Source organism: Arachis stenosperma, chromosome 2, assembly GCF_014773155.1.
Source record: "Arachis stenosperma cultivar V10309 chromosome 2, arast.V10309.gnm1.PFL2, whole genome shotgun sequence".
Taxonomy (NCBI): domain Eukaryota; kingdom Viridiplantae; phylum Streptophyta; class Magnoliopsida; order Fabales; family Fabaceae; genus Arachis; species Arachis stenosperma.
The window spans coordinates 2,867,341-2,883,707 of record NC_080378.1 but is presented as its reverse complement, the minus strand read 5'-3'; the positions used below and the strand labels follow the sequence as shown (position 1 = coordinate 2,883,707).

General features: G+C 34.8%; 3 protein-coding genes across 3 annotated transcripts; all 3 read left to right on the top strand.

Annotated features, from left to right (window-relative positions):
• The first annotated feature begins 181 nt into the window (after window positions 1–181).
• LOC130960367 (putative disease resistance protein At3g14460) lies at window positions 182–5,650 on the top strand. Its single transcript, XM_057885746.1, has 3 exons — window positions 182–4,018; window positions 4,407–4,483; window positions 5,326–5,650. Exon 1 carries the CDS (start codon window positions 305–307, stop codon window positions 3,998–4,000), a length of 3,696 nt encoding a protein of 1,231 aa, XP_057741729.1. The 5' UTR covers window positions 182–304; the 3' UTR covers window positions 4,001–4,018; window positions 4,407–4,483; window positions 5,326–5,650.
• A 1,304-nt stretch (window positions 5,651–6,954) lies between these two features.
• LOC130960520 (monosaccharide-sensing protein 2-like) lies at window positions 6,955–16,078 on the top strand. Its single transcript, XM_057885935.1, has 6 exons — window positions 6,955–7,032; window positions 7,153–7,278; window positions 8,534–9,094; window positions 14,139–14,977; window positions 15,048–15,235; window positions 15,413–16,078. The coding sequence occupies exons 2-6, from the start codon at window positions 7,194–7,196 to the stop codon at window positions 15,861–15,863; spliced, it is 2,124 nt and encodes a 707-aa protein (XP_057741918.1). The 5' UTR covers window positions 6,955–7,032; window positions 7,153–7,193; the 3' UTR covers window positions 15,864–16,078.
• Window positions 9,379–10,313, top strand: LOC130960521 (uncharacterized). The gene is made up of 2 exons (XM_057885936.1): window positions 9,379–9,981; window positions 10,060–10,313. Exons 1-2 carry the CDS (start codon window positions 9,784–9,786, stop codon window positions 10,282–10,284), a joined length of 423 nt encoding a protein of 140 aa, XP_057741919.1. The 5' UTR covers window positions 9,379–9,783; the 3' UTR covers window positions 10,285–10,313.
• Window positions 16,079–16,367: the final 289 nt, after the last annotated feature.

The following is a 16,367-nucleotide window of genomic DNA, read 5'->3' as shown; positions in this document are numbered from 1 at the left end:
GGTCAAACTTTTATTTAATACACCATGTGCAATTTGGTACACCATGTCCCTACTTTTATTTAATACACCATGTGCAATTTGAATAAGCTGTTTTATTCATCCTTCAAAGAAGAATTAAAAAATGAAGGCATACAGAAAAGCCAGCAAGCAACTCTGCTGCTATGAATTATTTAAAGTTAATTACCACGTGATACCCATGTTCTAGCTGCTAAGGAATAGTTGAAATGGATTTTCAGAGCACCCTGCAACCATTGCTCTAAAAATCTATTCACTTTGCTGCTGTTGTTGTTGAGATCATATCATCATGGCTGGTGCACTTGTTGGTGGAGCTTTCCTCTCTGGCTTCATTAATGTTGTTGTTGAAAGGTTCCTTACAACTGATGCTGTCAACTTGGTCTTGGGCAAGAAGCTTGGCCCTGACTTGGTCGAAAGGCTGAAGATTTCTCTGCATGCTGCTGAAGCTCTGGTTGGTGATGCTGAGTACAAGCAACTGTGCAACCAAGCTGTGAAGGATTGGCTCAACAGTCTCAGGGATGCTGTTTACATGGCTGATGACTTGCTGGATGCTGTCCTCACCAAAGCCGCCACTCAAATGGAGGTACGCTCTTTCTGGCCTAGTTTCCTTCTTAACCGAGAGAGGGAGATGGTGGATAAGATGGAAGAGGTGGTTAGAAGAATAGAATTTCTTGAAAAACAAAAAGATTTCCTTAGTCTTGAGAAGACTACTGAGAAGAACTTCTTGTCATGGAGAATTCCATCTACATCTTTGGTAGATGGTAATAAAATCCTTGGCAGGGAAAAGGACGAACAGGAAATAATCAAGATATTAGATGATAACAGAGAACATCAGTTGTCTGTTATTCCAATTGTGGGCATAGGTGGGGTTGGTAAAACAACTTTAGCACAATGGGTGTACAATAATCAAATGTTGATGGATGAGTTTCAAATCAAAAAATGGGTTTGTGTCTCTGAAAGCTTCAATATTTTTGAGGTTACAAAGAATATTATAGGCCAAGATGTTGGCAATATTCATGATCTTGATTCCCTTCAACTTGCATTGAAGGAAAAACTGTCAAATAAGAAGTTCTTTATTGTGTTAGACGATGTTTGGAGTGACGATCCTCATGTCTGGGAACAATTTAGAATTCCTTTTCAATATGGGGCCAAGGGAAGTACAATTCTTGTAACAACTCGTGTCAAACAAGTTGCCTCCATAGTCCAAACTTGTACCCCTTACATTCTCAGTGAGTTGTCTGATGATTGTTGCTGGTCAGTGTTCGCAAACAATGCTTGTTTTCCAAAATCAAATGGGAGTTCAGCACTAGAAGAAATTGGCAGAAAGATTGCCAACAAGTGTAAGGGGTTACCATTAGCTGCAGAAACACTTGGACGCATGTTGCGAATGAAACATGATGTCAAAGAATGGGAAGCTGTGCTAATAAATGATATTTGGGAATTTTCTGTGAAAAATAGTAAAATTATCCCAGCTTTGTTAATTAGTTACTTTCATCTTCCTGCATATTTAAAACGTTGTTTTATTTATTGTTCATTGTATCCCAAAGATTATTGGTTTAGTAAAGATGAACTAGTTTTGTTGTGGATGGCTGAAGATCTTTTAAGGCCACCAAACAAAAGAGAAGGAGAGAGTTTAGAACAAGTTGGCTACAAATGTTTTGAAGAATTAGCTTCTAGATTATTTTTTAAACCACAAAATGATATTTTTCAGAGTTATGTGATGCATGATCTTATGCATGATTTAGCATTGTTCCTTGCTGGAGACTTTTATTGTAGATTTGAAGAGCTTGGTGATGTAGAGCATATGTGTACTCAAACTCGTCATTTGTCCTATGAAAGCTTGAGTCATCTGAACTCCAAAAATCTTGATTCCATCAGTAAAGCTGAATCTTTAAGAACATTCTTGGCAATCAATTTCTCATCTCATTCTGATAACATTGATGGTGTAACATGTACCCTGATATCCAAACTCAAATATCTGAGAGTGTTGTCATTTTTCTCGTTCGAAGGACTTAATGTATTGCCTAATTCAATAGGTGAATTGACCTATTTGCGTTACTTGAATCTCTCTAGGACAAATATTAGGACACTTCCAGAATCATTGTGTGACTTGTACAATCTACAAACACTGAAACTGGATGAGTGTTCAAGATTGACTGTGTTACCCAACAGCATGCATAAGCTTGTGAATTTGCTCCATCTCTGTATTTGGGGAACTTCTTTGGAAGAAATGCCAAGAAAAATGAGCAAACTGAAACAGTTGCATATTTTAAGCTACTTTATTGTGGGCAAGCATGAAGATAATGGAATCCAAGAATTAGGAGGGCTTCTAAATCTTAATGGATTCATTGAGATTAAGAAATTGGAGAATGTTGTTGACGTGAAAGAAGCAAAGAGTGCAAGGATAATAGATAAGAAGCACATTGACAGCCTATGGTTGGAGTGGTCTTCAGGTGATGACATGGTTTCAAACACACAAACAGAAAGAGAGATACTGGACAGCTTGCAACCGCACAATGGCTTGAAAATGTTGAGAATCAATGGATACAAGGGTACAATATTTCCAAATTGGGTTGGCCATTGTTCATACCAAAACATGACTCATGTGTCCCTGGCATCTTGCAATAACTGCTGCATGCTGCCTTCACTTGGACAGCTGCCATCTCTTAAGTCCCTCGGCATTCAAGGTTTCGGTCAGCTCAAGAGTATTGGCATGGAATTTTACAAGAATGAAGGCAATTATCACTCTTCACCTTTTGCAGCATTTCCCTCACTTGAGACATTGGAAATATGGGATATGGCATGCTTGGAGGAGTGGCACTTACCTGACTCAGAAACTTTTCCTCAACTCAGGGAGCTTCGCATATCATCTTGTCCAATGTTAAATGGAGCTATGCTTAGTCAGGTGTTTTCTTCTTTGTCTGATGTTTCGAAAGTTTGCAGCCTAGATATATCCGGATATTATGAAGAAAGTTTCCAACAGATGTTATTTGATGGAGATACTTTATCAATTAAGGGATGTCAGTCAATGGTGGATTCTATGTTTGGGGCAATGATAATCAACCATCTAACTTGCCTTCAAGAAATAAGCATCTCAGGGTGTTCATCTGCTGTATCCTTTCCTGGAGATTGTCTACCAAAATCTTTGCAAAAGCTGACAATAAGTGCTTACAAAGAACTGGAATTCTCCCAGCATAAACACAATATCATGGATCTTAACATAGATTTTTGTGATTCACTGACCTCATTGTCATTGGATGCCTTTCCCAATCTCAAGAATCTTAGTATAGAAGGGTGTTCAAATCTGGAATCAGTTTCAATGTCAGAGCCACCACATGCTGCTGTTGAAACTCTAGTCCTTCGTTGCTGCCCCAAATTTGCGTCATTTCCAAAAGGAGGACTAGCTGCACCTAACTTGACTCATCTTACAATCATAGATTGCAAAAAACTGGAAGCATTGCCAAGTGACATGAACACTCTTCTCCCCAATTTACAGTCTCTCCACATGCAACTTTGCTCGGAAATTTGTGAGGTGCCAGAGGGTGGTTTGCCTCCTAAGTTGAAAGAGCTTAGTGTGGGATGTTCTGAGAAACAATTCAGGGCTCTATCATCCATGGGCAACTTGGACTCTCTCACTCGTCTTAACATTCATGGTTATGACAGTTATAGCTTAAGGTCATACCCAAAGGTGGCTTCGCTGCCTCGGCTTCCCTCCCTTACCACTTTGTGTCTGTATTCCTTTGACTATCTGGAGACTTTGGATTGCAATGAGCTTCTCTGCCTCACCTCCCTTCAACAATTACACATTTCATACTGTGAGAAGCTGGAAAATATGGTAGGAGAAAAGCTGCCTTCCTCTTTGTTACTACTTCAAATTAAAAACTGTGATTTGCTGGGAGAACACTGCAAGAACAAGCATCAACATATTTGGCCCAAACTTTCCCACATCCCCACCATTGAAGTTGATGGTGAACAAATTTTCTGAATAGAGATTTCTGGCAAGGTAATTCTCTAATCTTGATGTTATTCATTGTACTACATTTAATTCATGCATAAACATCCTTTTCCTTAAAATAAAAAAGTTCTCTTCATTGTCCCAAATCTTTGTTTTATGCTTAACCGAATTCACTGGACATAATAAATCAAATAGGACTATTAAACTGGTTTCCAGGATTGAAGAATGTACTTGTTCTAACAAGCAGCATTGCTGCAAATGAATGCCTGGTAGCTTTTTCAGTCAGCAGTGTAATAGGATCAAGTTTTTAGGATTTTTGCCTTCAAATGCTTGCTGGATTTTTAAGACTTTTAAGTTGAACAGATAGAGAGTTATTCATATTATTCTATACTCATCTAATGCCTTGTATAATTTCTTTGGACACATTATTAAACAGTTTTCCCAGGGTGATGAAGATATAAAAAATGTAACTAGAAGGTGAAGTTGTGGTGATGTCATCAGACAAAGAACACAGTGAGTAATTTTTTCATTTTAAAACAAAATAAAAATAGGCATACCATGAATTTAGCCATATAGTTTTTCATCCCGGTACGTGCAGTTTGTACATATATTAGGCTGCAAAGGATCAGAATAAATATACTAATCTTACATGTGAGAGTCAAATTATTCATGAAGAAATATTGTCATAGAATATTTGATTTTTGGGACATAATTAAAGATGATAGCTACAAATATGATAGGGTTATTGCCCTCTAAAGTCAATGTATTCTGTTTTGGAATGTCTTAGATTGAAAAACAAAATCTTTGTAACTTCTAATATTAACTCCTACACCTAGCCAGTCTGAGTTGGCATCAAATTTTGCATGTAATTGCATTACTATTTTTGCTGATCTTGAAATATCTTGAAATAAAAAGAATGACCTACATTGTGTTGATGAGATTTTCATGTAACTGCATTACTATGCATTCTCACAAAAAGGAATAGAAAATTGAAAAAAAAAAACACAGAAAGGATGCAGAATAATAAATGTGTGTTTGTTTTTTATGATGACAAATACTTGGTCCTGAAATGTTTTTAATTTGTGTATTTGTGCATTGATTTCTGAGAGAAAGAGTGAATCCTAGCAACATATACAAATCCTAGCTTTGTTACTAATGACAAGTTGGTGAGCATGTAACTACTTTTGTAAAATATTTGTGTTATTTGACATTATGTCAGCCTCAACTTCCATTGCTGTATTGTTATTTTGATGTCAGTTTTTTCTCAAGCTGAATTTGTACCTTTCAATTATGTTGAATAACTGCTATTTCTCAATTTTTTAAATTGTTCATATCCTTGTATATTTATCATGCAGGTTTTGGTCATTTTATGTGTCACAAGCCAAAACCTTTTGGAGTGTCTCTCTACATTCCCATTAGTGTATGAACCTAATACCTAATCAGATTTGGATTAACAAGATCGGAAATCGGAAATTCTTCACTCATAGTTCTTGAATTTGGAGGTGTGATTGTGATCAAAGCTCTGTAATAGAACTGTCAGAAAGTTCATAAACAGTGACTAGTTTTTTGGTGAAGTTTTGCACTCTTGTTTCATTGATTTCATTTTGTTCATGTGTTTGAGACTCCTTAGTAGATTTGATTCTTATTCTTAGAGTGAAAAAATAGTTTTACATTGTTACTCTAAATATATATTTACTAGCATATCTATATATTTAAAACAATGGATGGTTCATAATCATAGTGTTTTCTCTATCACCTCTATCATGTCACAATCTTTCTCTTTTTTTATTTATAAATAATCATTATAGGACATATTAAAATAATGAATAAAGTAGTACAAATGAACGGAGAGGAATTTCTCATAAAGTACATAGCACATCATAAAGAATGGAATTGTTTTCCAGAGATCATAGGTAGTGCTAATAAATAAACAAGTGGTTTATCCTAATTGGCATTTACATCTTTCCACGTGTGCTTGGATCCATTTGCTCTCTCAATTCTCAGTTCATAATTAACCATCTCTCCCTAATGTTTTGTGTTATTAATAAAATATTTGCATTATTACATGAGAAAACAGACTTTGATTTTGATATATGGTCTGAGAAGAGAGCTTACTTGTGTTTAGAACCGTTAAAATGGTTAAATTTATCGAGCAAGTCCGTTTACTCGTTTAAACGGATAATTTTTGTCTTTAAATTTAAGCTTATTTAAATTTTGGGCTAAATAGGATGAATCTGATTAACTCAAAAAAAAAAAAATAACGGGTTAAACAGGCGGTCCATTTATTTTTTTAAAAAAATAGCACTTTTAGTTGATATATTTTTCGATCCGACTCGAAAATTCGACCAATCAACTAAAAAAATACTGTTTGTTTAAATTTTTTTTTTTATCTAAAAGTGATATTTTTTATCAAAATATTTTTCAAAAAATAAAATAAAAGGGTAAATGGGTCAATTCATTTAATCTATTGGGTTGACCATAAACGATCCGGATTGAAAAATTATGATCTGCGAATGAAGCGGGCTTAAACGGACTACCCCTAACCCACAAGCTTAAACAGGGTAGGCCTAAATAGTCTGGGCTAGCTCGTTTGACATTCCTACTTATGTTGGGCCACTATTAGAAGCTCTTGACAACTAAAAAGATTTTGGAAGAAAATCAAGTGAAAGAACATAAGATACTTAAAATGTCAAATTATAGATCTCTTATCTTATAAATTCCTCACTTCTCTTTATTTTATTTTTTTAATGTATTACACTCTTCACACTTGTTACTTAACCATTTAGAGACTAGTGAAGAGGAGAATATACCGGTAAAATAATAAAAGGTGAAGGACAAAATTGTCAATTGAAATCAAGGAAGGCAATCATGGATAGGAAAATAAATATCAGCCATCAGCAAATACAAACAAAGTACGTATGGGGGTTAAAGAAAATGTTAGAAATTATTGGAATCAGACAGATACCTTTAAATGATTATAAATATATATATACACACACGCTATGAATCTATATTCACACACGACACTACCCGAGAGGTTACTACAAACTTCAAGAGCAAAGGTAATTAAGATAACTAACTTGGTTTAATCTTTAATCATTAAGCATATATGCATTTGCGTTACTCTCTATCACTCTTATTAGTTCAAGATTTTCAATTCACTAATCAACAGATTTTTCCAGGTTAACATACATAACAGTATCTCTAGATATTGCTATTAAAAATGGGAGCCAGAGGAGCCATACTTGTGGCCATTGCAGCTTCCATCGGTAATTTTATTCAAGGATGGGATAATGCTACTATTTCTGGTACTCACTAATCATCCATCACCTTCTCTTCTCTTTCTTTCTTATACTATGATGAGAAAACCATGCTACTTTCTTCTTACAAAATGTTTAAATAATATTTTTCTCCATGATCAATTTACAAAATATAACTTTTTTTTCCGGAAAAGTAAAATAAATTACTTTTTAATTTATTTGACTATAATACTCTTAGTTATATAAATTAGTGATAACTCAAATCATCATATAGAATAATATGAAATATATGTTTGTTATTAACATAATGAATTTTATTTATTTTTAATATTTTAATCACATAATATAAAATATTTTAATTTCTTTTATGTATTTCATGATTAATAATAAGGTTGGTGATTTTAGCAACACACAAATTCAAAGTATATAGTAGCTTAAATTTAGTCATATATACACTCCGATCCTATAGAAAGTAAGAAAGTTGGTAAATAATTATAAAAAGCCTATAGATTTTCCTGAATTTAAAATTTTAAAAGTGAAAAATTAATAAAATAATAAAATAAAAAATTAATTACTATTGATTTTTTAATTTTATTATAAAATATATGTTCTATTAACTTCTTTTTTTTAATTTATAAGATCTTGATCCAATCCTCGTATATATGTATTTATTAGTTATAAAATAATGATTTATCTGAAAAAATATTAGGTACACACTAAAAATTAATTATCAAATAAGTTATCATATATTTATATAAATATATATATAATTTAATTTTTTTTAATGTGTATTTTTTATTTTATAATTTAATATGTATTTTACGTTAATAATTAATTTTAACATACATTTAGCATAATTTTTAATTTATTAAAAATAAATAAAAAATATTATATGTACACAAAAAAATTAGTTATTAAGTCTAAATTATTTTATATTGGATCCCGTTAAGGAGACAATGGATTATTTGTACAATGTGTACAATGGCTTATTGAGTTACAAAATGAATATCTTCCATACTATCTAGAATAATCATCCGAGTACTAGGGATAATAAACATCTTCCCGAAAAATTAAACTAGTGTCTCTAATATCATGTCATGATACCACTTATCCCAAAAACTTCAGCTGATGGAAAAAAGTAACACTAATGATTCTAATACTCCATAAACCTTCATTGTATACATTGGACAAATATTTCATTAGCTCCTCATACTTTTCCATTTATATTTTAAGGTGTATTTTATACTCGAATATAGTTGGAATAAAATCATAAATGACATATGTGATGATATGTTGCTTGTAGGTGCCATTGTTTACATAAAGACAGAGCTAGCATTACAAACAAGTGAGGAAGGACTTGTGGTAGCCATGTCCTTGATCGGAGCAACACTGATAACAACATGCTCCGGCGCAGTTTCAGACTGGCTTGGTCGCCGTCCACTGTTGATAATCTCATCGGTATTTTACTTCCTTAGTGGTTTGGTCATGTTATGGTCCCCTAACGTGTATGTCTTATGCATAGCAAGGCTTCTAGATGGATTCGGAATTGGCCTCGCCGTCACTCTTGCTCCGATCTACATATCAGAGACTGCTCCGCCGGATATAAGGGGTTCCCTGAACACGCTGCCGCAGTTCACAGGCTCTGCAGGAATGTTCTTGTCATACTGTATGATCTTTGGGATGTCATTAGAAGCTTCTCCAAGCTGGAGATTAATGCTTGGGATTCTTTTTGTTCCGTCTTTGTTGTATTTTCTGATTGCAATATTTTTCTTGCCTGAATCTCCTCGGTGGCTTGTCAGTAAAGGAAAGATGCTTCAGGCGAAGAAAGTTCTCCAGAGATTACGGGGCAGAGAGGATGTTTCAGGTGTGTTTTCTTCCATGTTTAATGATACGAGATGTAAGAATATGAGTGTTATATCGTGATCTTAATCAGTCAAAAATTTCATTTTTATATGCACTTTGAACTTTTTTGATTAAATTGTTCTTAACAATTAACATCTTCTGTTTGTAGTTTTTCGGTTTGGACGGGCTTTTAAGAAATTTTTTTAATTTTTTTTAAAAAATAAAAATAATTTTATATTTAAATATTTCATTAATTTTTTTATTTTATTTATTATGTTTTTTTAGAGATTACAGTTCAGGTGTGTTTTTAGGATCATATTTAGTAAGAGTAAATGCCCAAAATAGTCCCTCAAATTTAAATCGGTGTTCAATTCAGTCCTTTAATTTTCTAAATGACCAAATAAATCCCTAAAATTCAGAAACGTGTGTCCCCGTTAGTCCCTCCCAGAATTGCCGTCTTAACGTTGCTGATGTGGAACGTTAACTGCCATGTGGGCGTTCCAGCTGGATGCTGATGTGTGCCAAGGTTGAATTTGTTTCAAATTGGTATCTGGAATTGCCTAATATCACCCAAATGAGTCCATTGCAATTATAAAACCCTAATTTTCTTGTCTTCTTCGATTCTGCTTCTCTTCTCCGACTCTCCTTCTCTTCTGTTCGACATCTCTTCTTCGCCGTAAAACCCAAATTGATTTCTTGTCTGTGTGAGTGATGATGGGTGGTGGCGAGAAAAGCCAAAGTAGCTCAAGTAGGAACAACGCCGCAGGCAGACCTTATGGAAACAAAGGAATGCGAAATAGGGGAGGTAAGAACGGTGTTTTCTGTTATTGCGGGCTTCGAACGGTGATGAAGCACTCAACAACTGCAGAAAATCCTGGTAGACCATTTTATGGTTGTCCGAACTATGAGGTAAGGTTATGGCTGTGAAGAAAATGTTAAGATGGTTTGAGTTTGAGTTTGGATTCACCTGCATTTTTTACTTTGCAGTATGGAATTCACTGTAATTTTTTTCGCTGGGCTGATGGGTGTGAAGATCAAGTTTCTGCAGCACCCATTCCACCAGAAGTTTTGCATGAGTTAAGTTGGAGGATGACAACCTTGGAGAGTGATGTTAGGACCGTGAAGATGATGACAATGATGCTGCTGGCTTTTGTTGTTACTTTTGGTGTGTGTTTAGGTTTTAGTTTGTTGGGGTTTATATTCAACAAATGATGATAATGTTATGAAATTTTAAATTTCTTAAGTGGTATGTAATGTCTTGATGAAGATGGAATGAAATGAATTGAAACACTAATTTGACATGAGTTCAACTCTTGATGCTGCACTTATTCTGTTAAAAATTGTGTTCAACTAAACCAGAAAGAGATAAATCACAACATGAACTAAACCAAAAACTTCATTAATTTAAGATAACTAATACCAAAACAAGTGTTGTTTGTGCTAAAGCACATTGTGCATAACATAGTATCACAATCCAAAACATCATAGGCCATAACAACATTCAAAGGCCATACATACAAGTTTGATAGGTTACATTAAAAAAAGGCAGAATTCTTTAAGCATAACATTCAGCTACAACAACATGAACTCAAAAAGCCACCACACTTTGTGCTGGTTAGACAGTTTTCCTTGGTGGGTTGGATCCTGGATTTGGAACAAATTTCAAGAAGGAGGCAAGTTTTTCAGAGGTTGCTGCACTAGCTCCCTGAATAGTCTCTCTTGAAATCTCAGTTGGATGTGGAGCAGCCGCAGCAGTAGCAGCAGTAGTAGCAGTAGCAGTAGCAACGGGCTGTGTCACACCGGGCTGGGAGGCAGTAGGTTGGGGGGGGAATGGGCTTCGGAGCAACGGGCTGTGTCACAGTGGGATGGGGGGCGGTGGCTTGGGAAGCAGTGGCTTGGGGGGCAGTGGAGATGGGGCAGTGGGTAGTGGACAGTGGACTTGGTGCAGTGGATTTCAGTTCAACTGGGATAAAGGTAACTGGTTCTTCAAGTTGACTTAATATTGTGTTGGTTTTCTTCACAGATTCAACACCTTCTACTATATCTTCTTCCATGCCTTCCATTCCGACCTTCTGGCCTATAGCACCATCCTCCTCAGACAAATTCATTACATCAATTATCTCAGGAATCGAAGTTCCGTGCTCAAAATAGATGTGTATGACGTTGTTATTCTCATGGCAGTGCTTGATCATATCAACAAGGTCCTGGTCCACTTTCAATCTCCTAAGACCAAATTCCAACACATGTTTAGGCTCCAGATACCAACATGCTTCAGCCTTATCATACCCCAACTCTTTATAATAACCTGTTACCGCAAACACGTCAAGATAGTCTTCATCAACTCCAACCCATTCATCATACAAGTCAGAAGTGTAGATAAAATTTCCCCCAGGATCTGTCTCAAACGCTCCACCATGGTGGAAAACAAGTCTCAATCGATCAGGCATCTGAAGTTTACAGCACAATGCACAAAACAGACAGGATTATTCATTTTGTCGCAAAACAGCCATATTGCAAAGAACTAGAAATCAAACTATATTTGTAATAAGGATGCATATATTTACTTCCTACTGACTATAACTTAAACAAGATTATGATTTATGTGGTTACAAGTTTCATATTAGAAACCCTAAACCCTAACATTTGCGCCATCAACAACCACAACATTCTAAACCACTCCCTTACATACACAACAACGCATTCACACATAAGTATCAACAACCCTCAATGAAAACCAAAAAAATGGAAGAGAATGATCAAGTTTCATATTAGAAACCCTAAACCCTAACATTTGCGCCATCAACAACCACAACATTCTGAACCACTCCCTTACATACACAACAACGCATTCACACATAAGTATCAACAACCCTCAATGAAAACCAAAAAAAATGGAAGAGAATGATCAAGTTTCATATTAGAAACCCTAAACCCTAACATTTGCGCATCAACAACCACAACATTCTGAACCACTCCCTTACATACACAACAACGCATTCACACATAAGTATCAACAACCCTCAATGAAAACCAAAAAAATGGAAGAGAATGATCAAGTCGAACTGTTACCTCTTACCGTCGGCACTTAACGAAGGTGATGCTTCGTCGATGACTTCTTCACTGACCGGAGAGAACAGATGCTAAGGATGATCCTCGCCGATGAAATGTTGAGTGGGAAGTATGGGAGAATGAAGGGACGTAGGAGAAGAGAAAGGTTTTCTGAAATTTTGGTGGGAAACGTTGAAGTGGAAGGGGGGACCAACAACAATTGTTTATTCAAAGGGGGAGAATACGTTATTTCAAACGACGTCGTTTTACAGGTTTAGGGCACCCACAACTCAAACGACGTCGTTTAATAGAATGCCCACATGGCAGTTAACGTTCCACATCAGCAACGTTAAGACGGCAATTCTGGGAGGGACTAACGGGGACGCACGTTTCTGAATTTTAGGGATTTATTTGGTCATTTAGAAAATTAAAGGACTGAATTGAACACCGATTTAAATTTGAGGGACTATTTTGGGCATTTATTCTATTTAGTAATAAGTGAAAATTTAAATGCATTTTATTTGAAATTGATAGTTAAGATTGGTTAAAAAATTTGACAGTTATCAACTTCATGAGTACTAGAGATAATAAACATCTTCCAAAAAAATTAAATTAATTTTGGAGTTCATCAAGGATCGAACTCTTGACCTTTAATATCATATCATGATACCACTCATCCCAAAAATTTTAACTGATAAAAAAAGTAACACTAATAATTATATCTCTAATACTCCATAAACTTCTATTGTACACATTGTACATGTCATTGGCTCTTCGTACTTTTCCATAGAAGAATTAGGCCTATGAGTTATGTTGATCTCTTAATCCGTCAAAAGTTCATTTTATATGCACTTTGACCTTTGATCATTAACTTTAATATCTTTGGTTTCTAGCTTTTGGTTTAGATGGTCTTAGAATTTTTGAGATATTTGTTGTTTTCATTGGAAAAATTGAAAAATGCTTTGAGATTTTTTTTTGTCTTATTAGGGAAAAAATGAATAAATCCACTAAATTAAAATTTAAAATTATTTAAAAAATTGTATGCGGTGTTTTGAATTTGATAATAATAATCTTTTAGTAGTAAGGTTGTTTAATTGTATAAAAAATGTAAAATTTAAATTTGCTTTAAAAAAAATAAAACTCTTTTAATTAATTTTAAAAGACTAAACTACTATTTTAAAAAGATTAGAATACTCTTTTAGAAAGAAGTGTGATACGATAATTTAAAAAGACCAACTTAAAGGATAATTTTTCCTTTTATTATTATTTAACCAAAAAAATATTTAGCCTTTTTAGAATAAATCAAATTTAAATATTTTAGTTCTAATATTATTATCCAATATTCCAACCTTAATCTTAAATGAGTATTTTATTTTTATAATATTAATCCTAGAAAGTATTTTAATTTTTTAAAATCAATCAAAAGAGTGTTTTAGTTTTTCTAAAATATAAATAAACAACTTTAATCTTAAAAGATTATTTTACTCTTATGACATTAATTCTAAAAGGTTAATTTAACAGTGGAAACTCATATACAGTCAACTTCACGTGAAGTTAATATCTGAGAGTAGTTAGATGATTTGATTGATCTGACTAAATTTTTATCTACCGATTCTCAGATATCAACTTTACATAAAGTCGACTTCACCTGAGTTTTCACCTAATTTAATCTCAATCTCTCTTATTATATTTTTGCTAGTTACTTAAAACTTTTTTAATTATTTCAATATTACCAACCGAAGTGTTGAAATATTTTGAGACCATCTGAATTGGACCCTCCCTTGTAGTGTATCTTCCATCCCTTTAACTTCTAAATAGTTTGGTAACACTGATTTCAAAGGTTTGTTTGAAACTTCATTATCTCTCACATTTGCAAACTGGAATCTTTTTTCATCATTGAAGATATCTCATGTGACTCTGCAAGAGAGAGTGAGTGACATGTTTGCATATTATATCTTCTCATTTACTTGGTAGTAAATATATGAATAAAATTTGGTGTGATCAATTCTAATGCACAGAGGAGATGGCATTGCTAGTTGAAGGTCTTGGAATTGGTAGTGAAACATCCATAGAAGAGTACTTAATAGGTTCTGCTGCTGATCAAGAACCAAGTGAGAAAGATTACAAAGTCTTATTATATGGATCTGAAGGTGCTGGTCTCTCTTGGGTTGCAAAACCTGTTGTTGCTTCTGGACACAGTTCTATAAAGCCTGCTTCACGGCTTGGAAGCATTATTGGCAATCAAAGCATGCATCTCATGGATCCTCTTGTCACCCTCTTTGATAGTATTCATGAAAAGATTCCTGAGACAGGAAGTATGAGGAGTGTGCTTTTTCCACATTCTGGAAGCATGTTTAGCAGCACAGTTGAGAATCATCATCATGCTAAGAATGAACAATTTGATGAAGAGAATATAGAAAGAGAAGGTGATCAGGACTACTACCCTTCAGATGCTGTTGGTGGAGTTTCAGATGATGATTTGCGTAGTCCTTTGATTTCAGCTCATGGCAGTAGTATGTTCAACAATCTCAGGTCCGGCCGTGATGGCGAGGCTGGGATTGGTGGTGGCTGGCAGTTAGCATGGAAATGGTCTGAAAAAGAAGGAGGATTGAAGAGAGTTTATTTGCATCAGGAGGGATCTAGACGTGGATCTTTTGTCTCGGTTCAAGGCGAAGGCGAAGGTGTCCATGTTGCTGGCTTGGTTAGCCAACCTGCTCTTTATTCCAAGCAAACAATTGGACCTGCAATGGTTCATCCATCTGAGGTTGCTTCAAAGGGATCAATTTGGAAAGATCTTACTGAACCTGGGGTTAAGCATGCATTGATTGTTGGGATTGGAATACAAGTGCTTCAGCAGGTAGTGGATAAATATGTTCATGTTGTTTGAATTCTCTTTCATGACCATCAAATTCTAAATATCTGTGCAGCTTGCAGGGATAAATGGAGTTCTATACTACACTCCTCAAATTCTTCAAGAGGCAGGTGTTGAAATTCTTCTTAAAGATATTGGCATTAGCTCCAAATCTACATCATTCCTACTCAGTGCTATCACAACTTTGTTGATGCTTCCTTGTATAGCTTTAAGCATGAGGCTCATAGATATCTCAGGAAGAAGGTACTCTTTTTTTCTTCTTCTTTTAATATTTATTGTTTTGTTGGTTATACAAGTTTTTCACATGAAAACAAAGTATTTAACCCTTTAAATACTTGCATCACGAAATGGAAGATTCAAATTATGTTTTAGGATCTTTTGAAAACAGTACACTTTCTAAGCAGATTTCTTGATGTGCAGGCAACTACTACTCGCCACGATTCCTGTGTTGATAGTCTCACTTGTGCTTTTGGTTGTTGGAAACGCAATAGAGTTCAACTCCATTGTCCATGCACTAATCTCAACTATATCCGTTGTGGTTTACTTCTGCTGCTTTAAGATGGCCTATGGACCAATTCCAAACATACTCTGCTCTGAGATTTTTCCAACAAGGGTGCGCGGCGTCTGCATAGCTATATGCGCTCTAGTTTTCTGGATTGGAAACATAATTGTCACATACACACTGCCTGTGATGCTCAGCTCAATCGGACTCGCTGGTGTCTTTGGTATATATGCTGTTGGTTGTTTCATCTCCTGGATATTTGTGTTCTTGAAGGTTCCAGAAACCAAAGGAATGCCCCTTGAAGTCATCACTGAATTCTTTGCTGTCGGCGCAAGAGTAAGACGGGCTGCTTCTGCCAAGAATCTGTAACAGAATATTGATCTCATTCTCATGAGTTTGGAGTGTATGCATGCATGTCAGTTAGTTAGTTAGTTAGAAGAAAAATATCTTGCTTGTAGTTCAACTTGAAACATATCCCATGTAAGGTTTTGCAGTGGAAATAATCATGTGGAGGCTGTTGTACTAAAGTTTTTCATACTGTATGTATTGTTCTTACATAAAGGTTTGGAATTTTGATTGGTGCCAAAATTAGATGTACATATTGTGTGTATTGTTCTTACAAAAGAGAACTCCTTTTGAAGAAAAATAATTCATCTTCACAGGAAAAATTTCTGTTTATACTTTTTATTACAAAATTTTTAAACCCAAGAAGGAAAAAAAAGCAGCTATACTTATTTCTTTACTTATTTCTCTTAAGTAAATTCTACCACTATTAATTTTTATTAATTATTGTTTAAAAGCAGCTAATTGAAGTTAACTCAGTTGATATAGTTTCTTACATTATAGCTTCTTCCTTATCCCAATAGACCTTAG

Coding starts and splice junctions, on each gene's coding strand:
- LOC130960521 (XM_057885936.1), top strand. CDS start 9,784: ATGATGGGTGGTGGCGAGAAAAGCCAAAGTAGCTCAAGTAGGAACAAC. Junction 9,982..10,059: donor ATGGTTGTCCGAACTATGAG/GTAAGGTTATGG, acceptor TTTACTTTGCAG/TATGGAATTCACTGTAATTT.
- LOC130960367 (XM_057885746.1), top strand. CDS start 305: ATGGCTGGTGCACTTGTTGGTGGAGCTTTCCTCTCTGGCTTCATTAAT.
- LOC130960520 (XM_057885935.1), top strand. CDS start 7,194: ATGGGAGCCAGAGGAGCCATACTTGTGGCCATTGCAGCTTCCATCGGT. Junction 7,279..8,533: donor GGATAATGCTACTATTTCTG/GTACTCACTAAT, acceptor TGTTGCTTGTAG/GTGCCATTGTTTACATAAAG. Junction 14,978..15,047: donor GAATACAAGTGCTTCAGCAG/GTAGTGGATAAA, acceptor ATATCTGTGCAG/CTTGCAGGGATAAATGGAGT.